Source organism: Barbatula barbatula (genome assembly GCF_947034865.1).
Source record: "Barbatula barbatula genome assembly, chromosome: 4".
NCBI lineage: Eukaryota > Metazoa > Chordata > Actinopteri > Cypriniformes > Nemacheilidae > Barbatula > Barbatula barbatula.
The window spans coordinates 18,655,289-18,672,029 of record NC_136768.1 but is presented as its reverse complement, the minus strand read 5'-3'; the positions used below and the strand labels follow the sequence as shown (position 1 = coordinate 18,672,029).

General features: G+C 38.8%; 2 protein-coding genes across 3 annotated transcripts; both read left to right on the top strand.

Moving 5' to 3' along the window:
- Positions 1-406: 406 nt before the first annotated feature.
- On the top strand, positions 407-811 carry LOC306893451 (histone H4; the record flags this gene model as incomplete). The annotated part of the gene is made up of 1 exon (XM_079455272.1): positions 407-811. One exon carries the CDS (start codon positions 407-409, stop codon positions 716-718), a length of 312 nt encoding a protein of 103 aa, XP_079311398.1. The 3' UTR covers positions 719-811.
- Positions 812-1,480: 669 nt separating this feature from the next.
- LOC306893087 (histone H2B-like) lies at positions 1,481-16,356 on the top strand (the record flags this gene model as incomplete). 2 transcript variants are annotated; one of them, XM_079454610.1, is made up of 2 exons in its annotated part: positions 1,481-1,961; positions 10,265-10,590. In XM_079454610.1, 2 exons carry the CDS (start codon positions 1,483-1,485, stop codon positions 10,290-10,292), a joined length of 507 nt encoding a protein of 168 aa, XP_079310736.1. In that variant the 3' UTR covers positions 10,293-10,590. The 2 variants fall into 2 exon arrangements, with proteins under 2 accessions (XP_079310736.1, XP_079310737.1); XM_079454611.1 differs by lacking the exon at positions 10,265-10,590 and adding an exon at positions 16,223-16,356 and having other exon boundaries at positions 1,591-1,961.
- Positions 16,357-16,741: the final 385 nt, after the last annotated feature.

Below are 16,741 nucleotides of genomic sequence, written 5' to 3'. Positions count from 1 at the left end.
AATCAACCTACAAGTAGTAGAAAGACTCTTGCTTTACAGACGTACATATGAATGAACCATTTCCCCTAAAGTAACTTTATATTACAAAGAGTTTATATTGCAATCGGTCTGAACGGCACCGCAATAAGTAGCAAAACAATGTTTTTAGCCTCAATTCCTGGTTTCAACATAATCTCCTTGTAACCAATGGGAAGAGTGGTCAGGCCAAATTTAACTATAACCCCGCCTGCTAACCAATGGGGAGCCCCGCCCCATATGTAGTACTGCAGGCCGCAGCCAGGTGTACTTGGTTCGTTCAGCCCTCGCGCGTTTATGTGTTTCTACGAGGTCCTGTAGGTGCATGTAAAGCTCCTCCTCTGCCGGCTTTTCTTTACTTTTTTGTCGTGCGAATCTGTTAACGGTGAACATGTCTGGTAGAGGCAAAGGCGGTAAGGGTCTCGGGAAAGGAGGCGCTAAGCGTCATCGCAAGGTTTTGCGTGATAACATTCAGGGCATCACCAAACCCGCCATCCGTCGTCTCGCCCGCCGCGGCGGCGTCAAGCGCATCTCTGGTCTCATCTACGAGGAGACTCGCGGTGTATTGAAGGTGTTTCTGGAGAACGTTATCCGTGATGCCGTCACTTACACTGAGCACGCTAAGAGAAAGACCGTCACCGCTATGGACGTCGTGTACGCGCTGAAACGCCAGGGACGCACCCTGTACGGCTTCGGAGGTTAAACGTGACCCGGACTCCCATTCAAAACCCAACGGCTCTTTTAAGAGCCACTTATGATTTCATATATAGAGTTCTCCATTCAGTATCACATACAAACAAATTGATGCATTTTAACGCGTTGACTTGATCGACGCGCTCCCTCATAACGAGAAGAATTTAAACAGTTGCGAGATGTCGCACAAGTCTGTTTTCATTAGGAAATTATGAGAAACATTTAATGGGTTTTATTCATACGCAGTTGCTTTCGTGTCATGTGTCAAATGTCAAAGTGTTAGTTTAGGGGTTTAATAAGACGCACTCTCTTAATAACGGCTTTGGACAAGCTGGCGTCTGCTAAATAAGTAAATTGGAATTAAATCCTTCAGAAAGAAAACATGAGTGGTTCCAAGATAAGATTGTTCTGTTTCTAAATCATGTTGTTATTGTTCATCCCTGTTTGTTTGTTAGTTCGCAGTGTTTTTCGAATGCCTGAAGTTGAAACAAACCGACTGCAGTGTGATTGATATTCATGCACAATAAAAATGTAATACGTGAGTGCGATACTTTGCGATTCTATTTCTCAGTAATGGACTGTAACGACACGATCTCGCACAGTGTATGCAGAGACTTTAACATGAGCGGGAAGTTAAAACAAAAGAAACAATTGCGGGGTTGGGGACATGTTCAGACGCGAGGCTATGGGCGGGAAACACTTTTATTGGCCACCTGTCAAACTGTGAGATGACCAATAGAAACAGTTTAAGGGTTGGGCCAACGAAGACACGCAATGGGAGAACGCGCACGTGACGCTAAACATTTGCACGTGGGAGTGAATAAAGACCCCTGCGCGGTGACCATCGGTTACTATTCGTCTGATCTTCACCGAATAAACGTCATGCCTGAACCAGCCAAGCCCGCGCCCAAGAAGGGTTCTAAGAAGGCCGTCACAAAGACCGCAGTGAAAGGAGGAAAGAAGCGCAGAAAGTCCAGGAAGGAGAGTTACGCCATCTACGTGTACAAAGTCCTCAAGCAGGTCCACCCCGACACCGGCATCTCTTCCAAGGCGATGGGCATCATGAACTCTTTCGTCAACGACATCTTTGAGCGCATCGCCGGCGAGTCGTCTCGTCTCGCGCACTACAACAAGCGCTCCACCATCACGTCTAGAGAGATCCAGACCGCCGTGCGTCTGCTGCTGCCCGGTGAACTCGCTAAACACGCCGTGTCCGAGGGCACCAAAGCCGTCACCAAGTACACCAGCTCCAAGTAAGCGTCGCATCTTGCGCGTTTATCGACCCAAAGGCTCTTTTAAGAGCCACCCAATTCACCAGTAAGAGAGATTCTGGTTTATCGTATTGCACACAGTATGTTATCAATGCGTTGATATATAAAGAGAACCTGCTTATCAGTAAGTATCATAGTGTCCCGGGCAGAAAACCGACGTTGAATCAACGTAGAATAATGTTGAAGCTCCAGTCACGCCATTCAAAACTGACGCAATTTGTTCACTTATGTAACATTGATTATAGCAATTAACATCATGAACATAACATCTCAACATGCTCAAGTTTATGTATCTATTAGTTCCCATGTATGTAATAATTTATTAAACATCACATTCTGTTACATTGCTTATTATTTATACAAAATATAAATTTACAAATCCACATTTAGAGCATACAAACCTTCTATGCAAGACTAATATACATTTACTCTCAAATATACACGGAGGTTTAAAAGTCAATACTCAATAGGCTACAATAAACCGTCAACATTTGCAAATTAAGTGCAATATTTGATCAAGAATAATTCTGGTCATTTTGTACCAACTGTGTATGTCTAGTATATTCCGTGAGACAGAAAAAGGGATGTAAGGCAGGACATTAAGAGACTGACATCCTCAGACGTGATTCACTATTATTACTGCTGCTTTACTATAAAATAAACTGACTCTCCCAGCTAACAAATTTTGGTTCCCCGAACTTTAGATTTTGGTTCCCTGAACGTTACTTTATAAGGTTCGGTTCCGGGAACCTAAATATAACGTTCTGGGAAGGTTCCCAGCTTCCATTTATTCCCAATGCAACATTAATACCACAAATTCATGAGAAATCAATAAAAATCATCACATAAATCCATGTTTTTAATCCAGTCTTTAATTGTATATATTTTTTAAAACAGAATCAGAAGTTAAAGAAAAACATTGATGATATAATATACTATATTATATAATTTAATTCTAAATAAACATCAATACGTGAAAAAATACTGCATGCCAAAAACATAAGTAGGCTATATATACACAACTATAGAAGTAAGAATACGATCCTCGGATTAATTTGGAACTCGTGTGAACTCTTGCAGATAACGGTGGTGGCCGACATTCCATGTCCAAAGTAAAAAAGAAAATTTGAATAATTTAGACGAACAAATGATTGAAAAAATTACTAGCAAGAAAGTTTGTGCACGGTCAAATTGTTTGATTAAAAACATATCCTAAATATTATCTTTTCGCCCATGTGAAAAGCAGACATTCATTGCAGATTAAACGTGTTTTGTGTATTTTCATACTGAAAAAAACAAGCATATTGAATATTTCAAGTGCGGTATATGTATGCAACAGATTCGGATTGTTAAACAAACGGGAAATCAAATATGTATATTAAAGTGTAAATGTTAATAACTCCACTTTTCATCGAAACATGCCGTCTGGTTTTACACAACAAATGATTTAATAATTAAGAATAAGAACCAATTGTTATTAAATGGATAAAGTTTAGTAGCCTACTAATAATAGCGCATTAGTTCGGTTTTTAAACCGATTCCAATCATAGGCCTATTTATTTTTTTTATTTACCGCTAGATGTCGCTGTGGGATAGGGTATTCAGAACAAGGTTTTTAGAACTTTAAATAAAACATTAATGCATTCCTTTCACTGGTCAAAATATTTTAACATGTAGTTAATAGCTATACTAAAACTTTTTTACAATATACTTTGAAATTGTCGGATTATCGTTTTAAATTCCTGTGTGGGGCAAATTTCAGGACAAATGCGATAAAATCTTCCATCAATCGCCTTCAACGTCTTGAAGTTCTTCTGTGTTGCTCTAGAAATAGAATAAATAACAACAAAAAGTTGTGTATATTTTCTACAGGTGTTGATTTCTTTAATTTAATCGATTGACATTGAGACATACAGCTTTAAGATCTACTGTATGCAAGGATCTAATATAATGTTTTCACCAACAATTAACAAATAATGAATTAATTTAATTGAATCCTATAATTTGTAGTATCATCGGGGTGGTGTGCACAAAGGGACAATCTGGATTGAGTCATCTGTGCGTCTAATAACTGCGTTAAATTAATTTCGCTACATGATTTAAGCAATATGAACATGAGGCTTCAGGTAAACTGACGAAAGAACACATACTTAGATTTTGCACTATTATAATGAGGCTTTTAAAGGCCAGTTTGCCTTTCCTCCCCTTTAGGCTGTAGGCACTCAGCACTTCACTCGAGGCCACTTTACGCAACATTTTGCGAACAGTGGCACCTTCATCTGCTCCCCCAAGGGACCGTAGTTCAACTATAGAACAACAAAAAAACACTTTGCCACATTAGAATTATAATATGTGCATTTTGAGATATTGAGTAACAAAGATTAAACATTCATATAGCAAAGATGGGGAACAAATCTTTAAAATATCAAAATAATTTCAAAATTGTAATTGGGGTTTTTAGAACAGCTTAAATGCAGACAAATTCCGAAAAAAATCCCTTTCCGCTTGTAATGTTTAGGGTTCTATCTGGCAGAACATTAAAACAATTTCTAAACAGTTTTCTCACAAACTTAGCCACTGTAAAAAAATAATATAAAATTACCAGTACTTTTTCCGTAAATTTACGAACACTTCTTTTTTTTCTAAAACGGATATTTCCGTAGATTTACAGTACAGTCCATGTACACTTTACGAATATTTCTGTTATTCCTAAAACGTTTTCTTTTTCATAGATTTACAGAACATGCACTGTACTCTTTACAAACAAAATCCCTTCAGTTAATGCTTGTAACAATAACAATGACCTATCACCAATAACAAGTGTTCTGTATACAACAGAATAATCAAATAAATGTATAACAATAAATACAAGCAGAACATGTTTATTATTATCACATGTAAAGATATTCATAAATGCATTAATGTATTTTGTTACAGAATAACAAAATTAAGTCAAGATAAAACTACATTGAATTGTATGTTCATTGTTAAATGTTATAAGAAACACTTTCTTTTTGCTTCAGAGAACAAACGGTATAAAATGAATACAGGTCACTTCAATTAAAAACGTTAATATTCTGGTAAACTGCTTGGCAAAAAGAACAAAATACAGGCATCCATTCAAACCTGTCTTTCATGTGAAATATTTAGCTAACAGTTCATTTGAAGGTGTGCCACAAAAAGTGATTGTTTGCCGATTTACACATCAAAAAAGTCTTTATAAAAACAATATAATTTAAGACCTCAAACTACTATTTTACACGCACCAACTCAAACAAACAAAGGGTTAAAGCATCATCAACATCATAAATAACAACTGCAATACATGCACTGTCACAATGGAACTTTCAACTTGTACATTTTTCTCACTTCTCTTGATCAGAATAATACATAGTTTAAATAAAAAAATAAAGTATGGCAGTATTAAACACTTTCTGGCAGATATGAATTCGCCTTCTTGTACTGTTGTCACACATTTCTCATGAAATTTAAAACACATGAAATTGAAAAACAGTACAATCAAAACAGTACAATCACAGGTCGAGGTAAGAGCAAGCATAAAGTGGTCTCAGTGCAAGGCTCCCTCTGTGCATTCTGTGTACCTTTCTCCAAATGTTAGAAAGTTCCATTTTGAGTTCTGATTCAACATTTCCAGGGGTTTTCAAAGTTGTTTAGTTCATAAAGCAACTTCAGCAGTCTGGGAGGGATGTGTTGCTGCTTTGTTCCCTTCATCTCAGCCTAAGACCCTCGCTCAGGATTTACTCCCAATAAAACTCTTAAAGAAAAGGATATGTGTTGAGTACACAAGTAAAGAAATTCTGAAAGCTTGGGTAAAAAAATTAAACTACAGACTATTAGAATATATCGATCATTTTAAATAATCCATTTAAATGTATGCATTTGGCAGACACTTTTATCCATAGCTTGATATTAAGCATTGTCATATGATTGTCCTTCAGACAAGTAACTTTGTCATTTACTTGTCCAAGTACTTGTCCGAAGATATAAAACAATATATATATTTTATTTGAATTTTCCATATCATTGTTTTGGATCCTGATCAGGTTTGCTTAGAAGCGTTTACCTAAATGTATTGATACTCTCCACGATTGCTATAGATTAAAGGCAAGCAATCATTATTATTAACAGTGACCAGTTTATTTTCACATAACACGGATGCTACTGAGGTCAAACAGTTGTACCGAAAGTCATAATTATGAAAAATACCGCAAGTACAGTTCATCACATAAATAGCCAAATAACTTATAAATTACATTAATGTTACATACAAATGAATAAACTACAATTTCATTTAGGCAAATACTAAAGAACACTGGAGTATTTTTTTAAGTTCAAAGTAAGAGTGTTGAAGTTAACGGGACTTTTATTTTGACGGGTCGTCAGGAAGGCACTTGAGCGTGATTAACGATGGCTTCACTTAATTAGTAAAAGCTCGTAACATGAAGTATGTTTGTTTTATTTCCTCATGCAGGTTGCACTACGCGAAACCGACTCAGATGCTTTTAGACACTGATCATGTCATGAGGGGATGCAGAACATGATTGCAATTATTATCAAGATTCAGATTGCATAAAGACGAATGGAACAAGTTAAAAGCTCTGACATAAAGAAACAGTTTCTATAAAGTTCATACAAAATAGTTCCAAAAAAGCAAATAAATATGAATAAATCAGCATATATCAAGTCTTTTCTTCCTCTTACACACATCAGCAATCACATAGGCCTACAGCCTCGTCTGACTCAGTCGTTTCAGGCAAGATCACACACAAACACGCAGCACCGTGCTGTTAACAGGTGAAGTCAGGAAAACATACAGCATAGTTAATGCTTTAAGGACGTTTTAACAGCTACAATACACACGATTATTAAAAAGATCGCCTCAGCTTTCCATAATCCTCCTTGCCAACAATAAAAAGTTTACAACCGAATAGGACACAAACACATATGGCCGGCGAAAAATCACCACTACTAAAATAACATATGACAAAAAACAACCTCTGACAATGCGCCAGTTTTTCGAAATATGTCAGATCAATAAAAAAGAAACCAATAAACGTTTATAAGCAGGTAATTTACAGTGGTTAACGTTAAAGTCATGGGCGAAGCTAGCCCCTTTTTAGGGGTGCTTCAGCACCCCTAAAAAGGAGCTCAGCACCCCTAAAACTTGGAGTAAGAAATGTTGTTATTCTAAAAAGAATCGTCTTTTAGAAGGTTAAATAATTTCCAAAACATACTCCGTAGTTTTTGGATTTAAATGTATGTGTTAAGGATGAAAATGAAACATCCCCGCTTAGCAAATGGTGTCATCCTCTTCTCTTCCTCCTCTGTACCTGCACCGCTCGGCGCGAGACACACGCGGAGTGAGAACACGTTATGTAGTGTTGTGAATCAACTAAGTTGCTCCAAAGCTGTCTCACACTTCTTTCCTTTTACATAGAGTTGTTCCGATTGCGAAACCATATCGGTGAGTACTGGAGTCAGTATCCTGAATCACCATGGTACACCTATAACAAGTGTTTATTTTCGGACTATTTAGTCCAGCGGGTCGCCGCCGCTGTGGAGTAGCACAGGACCTGGGTGACTCGTCCATGGTCATAAACGAAGAGAAGTAGCGCCGGTTAATATGTTCTCCCGCAAGACACATTCAGTTCTGTTTATTAACTGCTAGCGCGTGAAACAAAAATAACTAAACTGCGGACCTGTGTCTCTGTTGTTAAAGTTTATCGTTCATTTGATACTCATTTTAACAGTCTGGAGTCACGTAAACATGACGTCACATGCGTCTTTTCTGGTCAGTCGTCATGGAAACGTGATCGCCCTGGCGTTTGGACCAGAGTGTCAGAGGAAGTGATTCTTTCTGAAGCGCAAGAGTGAGTCTGGTACAGTTCAGATTCGTGTTCCCTTCACTGAAAGTCTTTTAGTGCCTTGCGTCGGCTCCATACATGGCTCAGGAGGACCACAGGCCAAAGCAGACTCCAGCACCTAGCTGTGATGTCTATTGAGAAGGAGTTGCTTGAAATAATTGAACCCCAAAGGGTCATTGACAGGTTTGCCAGCCTCAGTGCGGCGACATAGATTAACTCTCCCAAAGTAGAGCAAATATGGGGATTCAGGGGAAGTACTTTAAAAAATTCCCTCTATTTCTTTTTATATCTTTACTTAGTATTTTCAAGACCTCTGTAAATTATCTGGATATTTTGGACATTACCTTCTTTTCTTATTTTTTTATTTATTGATGACTCAGACTGGCGTGCGACCAGATATAGATGGCCATTTGTAAATAATTTACAGAAGGTGAATTACATTTTGTTGTCCAAGTAACTGTTATATTGTTCAATGACAATAAAGATCTAATCTAACCAATCTGATGACTGTTGATACAGAAGGAGGAATATGGAGTTAAGGGTCAGGAAAAGCTGTGTGAAGAAGGTTTTGTGTTTGTTACAGGGTCTGTGTGAACTCTCACAATTAAGCTGGTGTCCTGAAAAGGTCTCAAACCTTGTTTGTATGTGTTAGCGACCACTCATTCAGTATTTTAGCTTTAGTTAGTTAAAACAGCTCCGTTCTATCGTTCTTACTTTAAAGAGATTGCCATGCAAGGAGTTCTGTTCTGCAAAAAAAGGTGTTAAAAAAAATCTGGATTTTGGAGTTAGTTGAATCAATGTTAAAATGATTAAGTTATTTTTCAATAGACACATTTTTTGTTTTTGTGTGAAAAGAGGGGGGGGGGCTTTGCAGTGGGGCTCATTGGGTGCTAAGCACCCTAAAGCTCTGACCCTAAAATCGCCCCTGGTTAAAGTTCAAATGTAAAATTATTGTATTCGGAAACGATAGAAAACGGTTAACCAAAGTAGCTAAACTAAAGTAACTCAGGCAAATAAAACAGGTAACGTTACGCCTTTTAGATTAAATAAGTTATTTCATTTTAAAATAAAGTTCGCATAGGCCTATGTGAAAAAGTTTTTTTACCACAGAGGTACGACCACTGATGCGAAGGACCCACGTAATGGCGCCTGCTCCCCTCTGCCTGCTTCACTATCGCGGTTAGTGGGTAATCTTCCCAAAATGCAACGCGTTTTAAAAAATACGGGTAAAACACCTGTAAAAAGAAATACGGGAAAAATCCTTCATGTTATTATTGCATTTTAGGTTAACAAAACGAATAAGAATCTGTTGAGATTTTTACAAGTGACATGCATTGTATTGAGCCAGAATCGTAATTATGACCGGCCCTGTCATTTTTCATTGTCTTCTTACGATAAAGATATTCTTAAGAAATTATTTTTAAGTTGTTAAAAATACTGATGCTGATACATAGTAACTTTGTATCAGCACCTATCGTACTATTGCTCTTATGCCATATCGGTTATTGCTCCTGTAATGGAAATTTTCTAGTCTAGCTTTCTTGATGTGTCTGTCTATATGTTTACGAAGTGTTTATCTATGTTTTCTTTAAAAATGTTATCATGGTTTTCTCTATACACGTCATACCACTCTGCCTTTGCCCTCGAGCAGAGGCCAAGATGTTCTGTTTGGAATAACGGGCATCACTTCTCGTAAACCAGCTCGGGATTCTGGCTAGGGGGCAAAGGGAGGGGGTGTCACGTTTTAATATATAAACTCTGGGTGCAGGAGGAAAGAGGGCCTTTTCTCTGCACCAGCTCATTGCTTATGATGCAGATTAAACGACAATAAAATACTTTGCAAAGTACCTGATGTCTCTGTGTGTTGCGTTTGTCAAAATTGACTCATCTAGATTAAGGATTAAGAAAATTCCACAACACTCCCTGAACTCTTTGTAAGTCGTTGCTAAATTACTAAATGTCATGTTAATGTAAGCAGTCGCAAAATGTACACAATTTGGGCTATATAAAAATCTAATAATATGTAAATAGCTCATGTGACGGAAATGGCAGACTTTATAATTCCAATGAGACGCAGACGACTATCCGATAATCAAGTATTTGTAAACAAAGTTTGAATGCTATATATATATATATATATATATATATATATATATATATATATATATATACAGTACATTTATATAACAGTGCATTTGGCAGACTTATTATAATTATTTAAAATACTGAACAGTAGTAGATTTGTTTACATTGCTCTGAAATCAGAGTATCTTACATATTAGAAAACTGTACATATTTAGAAGTCTGTCAAATTTCAAATTGTAAAGTGAATATCTTTAATGCTCAAATAGGCACATTTCAATTGCTGTATTTATTACCATATTTGTCCTTTTGTTGCAGTTTTCCAGCATTTTGTCCAACTGTGTGAAATCCTTTAAGGTTTGGCAGGGTCCATCAAGAATATCCTCATCTGCCATGTTACTAGGAGCCAGAGCAGCCAATATTGTGCGTTGCATAGCAAGGATGTCCTGTTGGTTTTCAACCAGCTCCTGTAATTTCTGCAGGACCTTTGTGCGATATTCTGTGGATAAATTATATTAGAAAATACTGCTTTTAAAGTTGAGCTATTTTGCATTTGAAAATTTAAATTTGATTAGATGACTTTTTCCAACTCTGAAAGCATACATGTTTCATTCATTTAACTATTAAATATACATATTTTCACCAAGGGAGGCTGGGGACATTTACATTTATTCATTTTGAAGTTGCTTTTATCCAAAGCGACTAGATATTCGTCCAAGTAAAGCAATATTCACAAGAAGTGCCAGTAATACGAAGTTTCAGATACAACATGCCAATGGACCCACTTGAGGGTCAAAGGTCCACTCCCTAATCTAATAAAATCCTGTGTGAAGATGTATGGATGTTTGCCTCAAACAACTACGTAAACTTACTTTTTGTGGCCTCCTCAGTTGGGTTCTGTGGCTCATTCAAGAGAAGATCTGATACTGTTGTGGAATGAAAACAAAATGTTATGTGATACAGTCTGTCAAAAGCAGGCTTAAATTTCTACAATGTGAATTAACAGGCATCAAAGTTTAATTTCAACGTTTTATTTTACTCCGATTTCAATCTTTAATATGGCATTAAACCGTCAATATCAACGATATAAAGTGACTGTTTTCACAGAATGTTACTTATATTATGTAGAATTGTTTTTATGTAAAAAAAACATCTAAAAAGACTTTAACTGGGTTTTCACAGGCACACACGTTTCTAATAATATTTGTAACTCGATAAAAATGTGTTACACACCTTGATGGAGCGGTGACACATTTGTCAGTGAGCACTCTGCTTTTTTTTCAGTGATTCATCTGCTTTAGAAAATATGTTATTTTAGATAGAAATATTTAAAGACGTCTTCTTACAGATTAAGTCTGGTGATATTGTCATTTGTTGTCGCTCTGTGGATGACAGAAAAAATATATCATCCCAAATCTATTTGAAAAGATATCTTACATTTTGATACACAGTAAATGCACATACATACAATATAAAAAAGATATATCTATATTTTGCTAACCCTTGTATTGTGGGAAAGTTTTGGGCAAAGGCTGATCTGAAAGTAGACATAAAACAGACATTTAAAAGACATCCATAGGGTTGCTTTTGATGTTTAACACTTTTTAAAGACAAAATCGATAATTCAAGATTATTGACGTGACTCATGTAACAACTTACATTTGGGTGGAACAGGTTTTGAGATTTTCTTTTTCTTTATTGGAATATCTCTGCTGTGATCTAAAAAAACACAAGAATGACATTTTAGTTCATGGAATCTCGAAAGACAAAGACATAAACCAAACCATTCAAAATTCACCATTTAACATACATCACATTCTTCGGCATTTGACTTTTTGTAAGGCTTTTTTACGTTTAGTGATTTCATCTTTTGTAAAATTGGCAGGGTAAATGTAGATCTGGAATAAGAGCGCAAATGGCTGTTTCTGAATCTGCTTTAAGGACGGGTAAACGTATCTTATCGTGCCAGGCGCATGGTCTAAAGGGTTTTCTCTATTATCTTAAATAATCATGGATGTGTTTTGGGCAAAACATGCAGCAAACCAATCAGAGGATCATCTCCCATTCCATTTAAGAGATGTTTTTTGTTCGGGCCATGGCGGATCCACCATTTAAACTGCGGAAAATAAGAACTGCGGGTGTACAAAAGGGTCCCTGCTGATTGGTGACAATCATCATTGTCATACCAATCTTGTGATACTACCGCGTGAAGTTCAACAGTATTATGACAATAAGATATTCCAAAGAATAAAAAACATTATCGACAAAACATTACATTTATTCATTTGGCAGATGCTTTTATCCAAAGTGACTCACAAAGAGTTCAGGGAGCAATAAGCGATATGTCATAAAAGAGCAATAATACAATAGGTGCTGATACGGAGTTACTATTCCAGGTATTCCTTTAATCTAGGTAGTCAACTTTGACAAACGCAATACACAGAGAGGTGAGGTACATGGGAATGTGCTTTACTTATCATTTCTGTGTGTGTGTGTGTGAAATCACATTAACGTTTCAGACATGGGCAATTTGTTGTGCTATATATTTCCTTGGGTGTTTTGCCCTTTGGCTCATTTCGTACCGTTGGCCTGTTGTCAGTATGAAAAGCAGCGTGTGCTACTGATACTTGACCCCTGGTTGAAAACCTGCCGCTGTCTTAGTTTATCATCAGAAAAACCTTTCGTCTTCTATGTGTTTCATCGTTCCACAATTACAGCGCTACAAGGGCTTGAGCCAGGGACCTTTAGATCTTCAGTCTAACGCTCTCCAAACTGAGCTATTTTGGCCACATCATCTGTCTTGTGCAAGCCTTTCGGCGAACGATCCCAGCATAATTTTACCAATGAGAGATGGACGGGATGCCAGGGAAAAGTTTGTGGCCAGTAACGGGATCGAACCCGCGACCTTGACGTTATTAGCACCACGCTCTAACCAACTGAACTAACCGGCCTATTGGCTCCTGCAATCACGTTCCGCGTCGCTGATTTTACTCCTTTGAGTTTCGTACCGTTAAGTGGCAAAAGTTCTGGTTAGTTCGTGCTAGTTGAAAGGCTCAAACCGTTGGGCAGAAGCAATTCCAGACATGTGCCCTTCGGAAGGGGTTCTGATTGGAAGCCCTATAAAAGAAAATGCTGTGCTGAGAGGTCACACCGAGAATTGAACTCGGATCGCTGGATTCAGAGTCAAGAGTGCTAACCATTACACCAAGGAAGCCTGTGTCGAGTGGCTGAAGGCCCGCTTAGCGCACAAGAAAAGGCCACTCGGTCCAGGGTGCACAAATATATCTGCGGTAAAGCAATGCACAGGCGAAGCCTTGCCTAAACTGAACCAGGGACCTGTAGATCTTCAGTCTAACGCTCTCCCAACTGAGCTCAAAATAAGTCCTTTGCCCTGGGCTTGAAAAATCTCTCTGCCCAAATGTGCTTTACTGCGAGTGTTTGTGGATAGAGGCGAAAAGTAGGCGAAAAAATGCAGAAGAATTTCACTCGTGCACCAACATGCTAGTAGAAAGGCTCAAACCGTTAGGCAGAAGCAATTCCAGACAGATTGGATGCCCCGTTAAAGAGAATGCTGCGCATAGAGGTCCCACCGAGATTTGAACTGGGATCGCTGGCTTCAGAGTGCAGAGTGCTAACCATTACACCATGGAACCCTGTTTCGAGTGGTTGTAGGCCCGCTAGGCGCACAAGAAAAGGCCACCCGGTCCAGGGTGCACAAATAGCTCTGCGGTAAAGCAATGCGCTGGTGAAGCCTTGCGAAAACTGAACCAGGGACCTTTAGATCTTCAGTCTAACGCTCTCCCAACTGAGCTATTTCGGCCACGTAATCTGTCTTGTGCAGGCCTTTCCACGAACGAACCCAGCATCATTTTAGAAATGAGAGATGAACAGGATGCCAGGGGCCAGTAAGGGGTTCGAAACCTCGACCTTGCCGTTATTAGCACCAGGCTCTAACCAACTGAGCTAACCGGTCTGATTGAACACTCCCCCGGTCACGTTACGGGTCGCTGATTGCGCTCCTTTGAGTGTCGTACTGTCAAGTGGCAACACTTCTGGTGAGTTTGTTCAAAAGGAAGAGCGCTCGCTTTGCATTCGAGAGGTAGCGGCATCGACGTCCGCATTAATCGAGGCTTTATTCGCATTATTCGAGTCGAGGCTCACCGCTAAGGAAAAATCTCTTCCCACTAGCTTTCTTGCAGTGTTATTTGCATTTTCATTTAAACAGTGTGAACGTGTGCTGTGGTGCGTTTCCTTGCGCTTTCACCGTAGTTTCATGAAAAGCGTTATCCCCTTATTGTTGGGCGATTGTCAAAATAAGTCCTTTGCCCTGGGCATGAAAAATCTCTCTGTCCAAATGTGCTTTACTTATCATTTCTGTGTGTGTGTGCGTGCAATCACATTAATGTTTCAGACATGGGCAATTTGTTGTGCTTTATATTTCGCTTGGGTGTTTTGCCCTTTGGCTCATTTCGTACCATTGGCAGTTGTCAGTATGAAAAGCAGTGTGTGCTACTGAAACTTGACGTTAACTGAACCCTGGTTGAAAACCTGCCGATGTCTTAGTTTATCATCAGAAAAACCTTCCGTCTTCTATGTGTTTCATCGTTCCACAAGTACAGCGCTACAACCTCTCGGAAGGGGTTCTGATTGGACGCCCTGTAAAAGAGAATGCTCCGCTGAGAGGTCCCACCGAGACTTGAATTCTGATCGTTGGATTCAGAGTACAATTGCTATAAAAGGATTAAAAATGCTACTTTATCTCTCGCCTGCGAGTGTTTGTGGATAGAGGCGTCTAGTACGCGAAAAAATGCAGCAGAATTTCACTTTTGCGCCAACATGCTAGTAGAAAGGCTCAAACCGTTAGGCAGAAGCAATTCCAGACAGATTGGATGCCCCGTTAAAGAGAATGCTGCGCTGAGAGGTCCCACCGAGATTTGAACTGGGATCGCTGGATTCAGAGTCCAGAGTGCTAAACATTACACCATGGAACACTGTGTCGAGTGGTTGACGGCCCGCTAGGCACACGAGAAAAGCTCCCCGGATCGAATTAGCTCTGCGGTAAAGCAATGCACAGACGAAGCCTTGCCGAAACCCGGGACCTTTAGATCTTCAGTCTAACGCTCTCCCAACTGAGCTATTTCGGCCACATCATCTGTCTTGTGCAAGCCTTTCGGCGAACGACACCAGCATCATTTTACTAATGAGAGATGGACGGGATGCCAGGGAAAAGTCAATGAACCCGCGCCCTTGGCGTTATTAGCACCTAGCTCTAACTAACTTAGCTAAACGGCCTATGGGCTCCTGCAATCACATTCCGCGTCGCTGATTTTACTCCTTTGAGTGTCGTACTGTTAAGTGGCAACAGTTCCGGTTAGTTCGTTTAAATGGAAGAGCTCTCGTTTTGTGTGACAAGTGTTTCTAACTCATTTAATTTACAACAGTGTGTTATATTAAGGGTTATATTAGAAATACATATTAAGTTTGTCGCTGTTAAAACTAGACGAGAATGCAGAAAATGGTGATCTATGTATAGTTTGTTCATTCATCTATGTGTTGGTAATGCCTCGGGCTTCCGTAGGGGGATCGCATGCGCGCGCTTCTCTCCCTCATTCAATACAGACGAGTGAAGACGAGAGCTGCGTCACTGTGTGTTTCTTTAACCTTCCCGCTACTTTTTCCCTTTTTAAGGTAGTTACCACTCACAAAGCAATGTATATATTGAAACATGTCTATAATATAAATCGTTATGATATTGTTGTTTCATATGGGTAAATAAGATGGGTTCTTTCACTGTTTAAAGAGTTTCGTGCATAGGTGTGTAACTTTATGCTAGCGGCTAATCATCTCGTGGCTCCGTCGTGTCGGAGTCTCGACACATACGAGTGTTTACAGTGTGATTTGTGTTTAAGCTAGATGCTGTTATGTACACGTATTTTTGCTGTAAAGTTCATTGTGTAATTATCATTATAAGGGTGATTTGATGTGATGCTGAGATACCGAATATTGTTAAAAGTACAATTCATTATAGTGTTACTGGAGAATTCATTTAAAAAGGAGTATTAAAATGTATTTTGATAGCTTTGTTTAAAGCAATTGACATTTTATAGGGTAATTTAGTTAAAAAGATAATTTAGAAAGCCAAAATGTGTACAAATGCAAAAATGTATGGTTTATTGTATACATTGTTCAATACTCAATTCAATACAGACGAGTGAAGGCGAGAGCTGCGTCACTGTGTGTTTCTTTAACCTTCCCGCTACTTTTTCCCTTTTTAAGGGTACAACATTTGGAGGCACCGCTGGGATGTTTGCTTTGAGGATCACCCCTGAGCTATAAGTGGAGTCCTTGCGTCGATCATCCCGTCAAACAACCCAGATATCAGAGAAAAGAGTTCAGCAGGGCAGTGTAAGTGGTCTTCGGACGAACCTGGCACCTTGTATCCTGAAGTGAGCAAAACTGACCACTAGGGGGTAGCAAAAAGCGAATTCAGTCAGATTGACCCTCATTTTACTGCTTATACTCTCACTGATAAAATGGAGTCCGAATTAGAGAAGCTGCAACTAGAGATTATAGGAGCGTTGTACAAACTGACTATCGAACAGCTGATTAAAGTATGCAATGAACTGCAGATTTCAGGACCAGAGAAAGAACATGTAACTGGTAAAACTCGCAGCCGAGTGATTTCACATGTAATAAAGTATCTTGAACGGGACGAATTGGCCGACCTAGAGGATGGGGGTATGTCAGACCTCCTTAGTATTCATGACATAATAGACAAAATCGATACAGCAACAA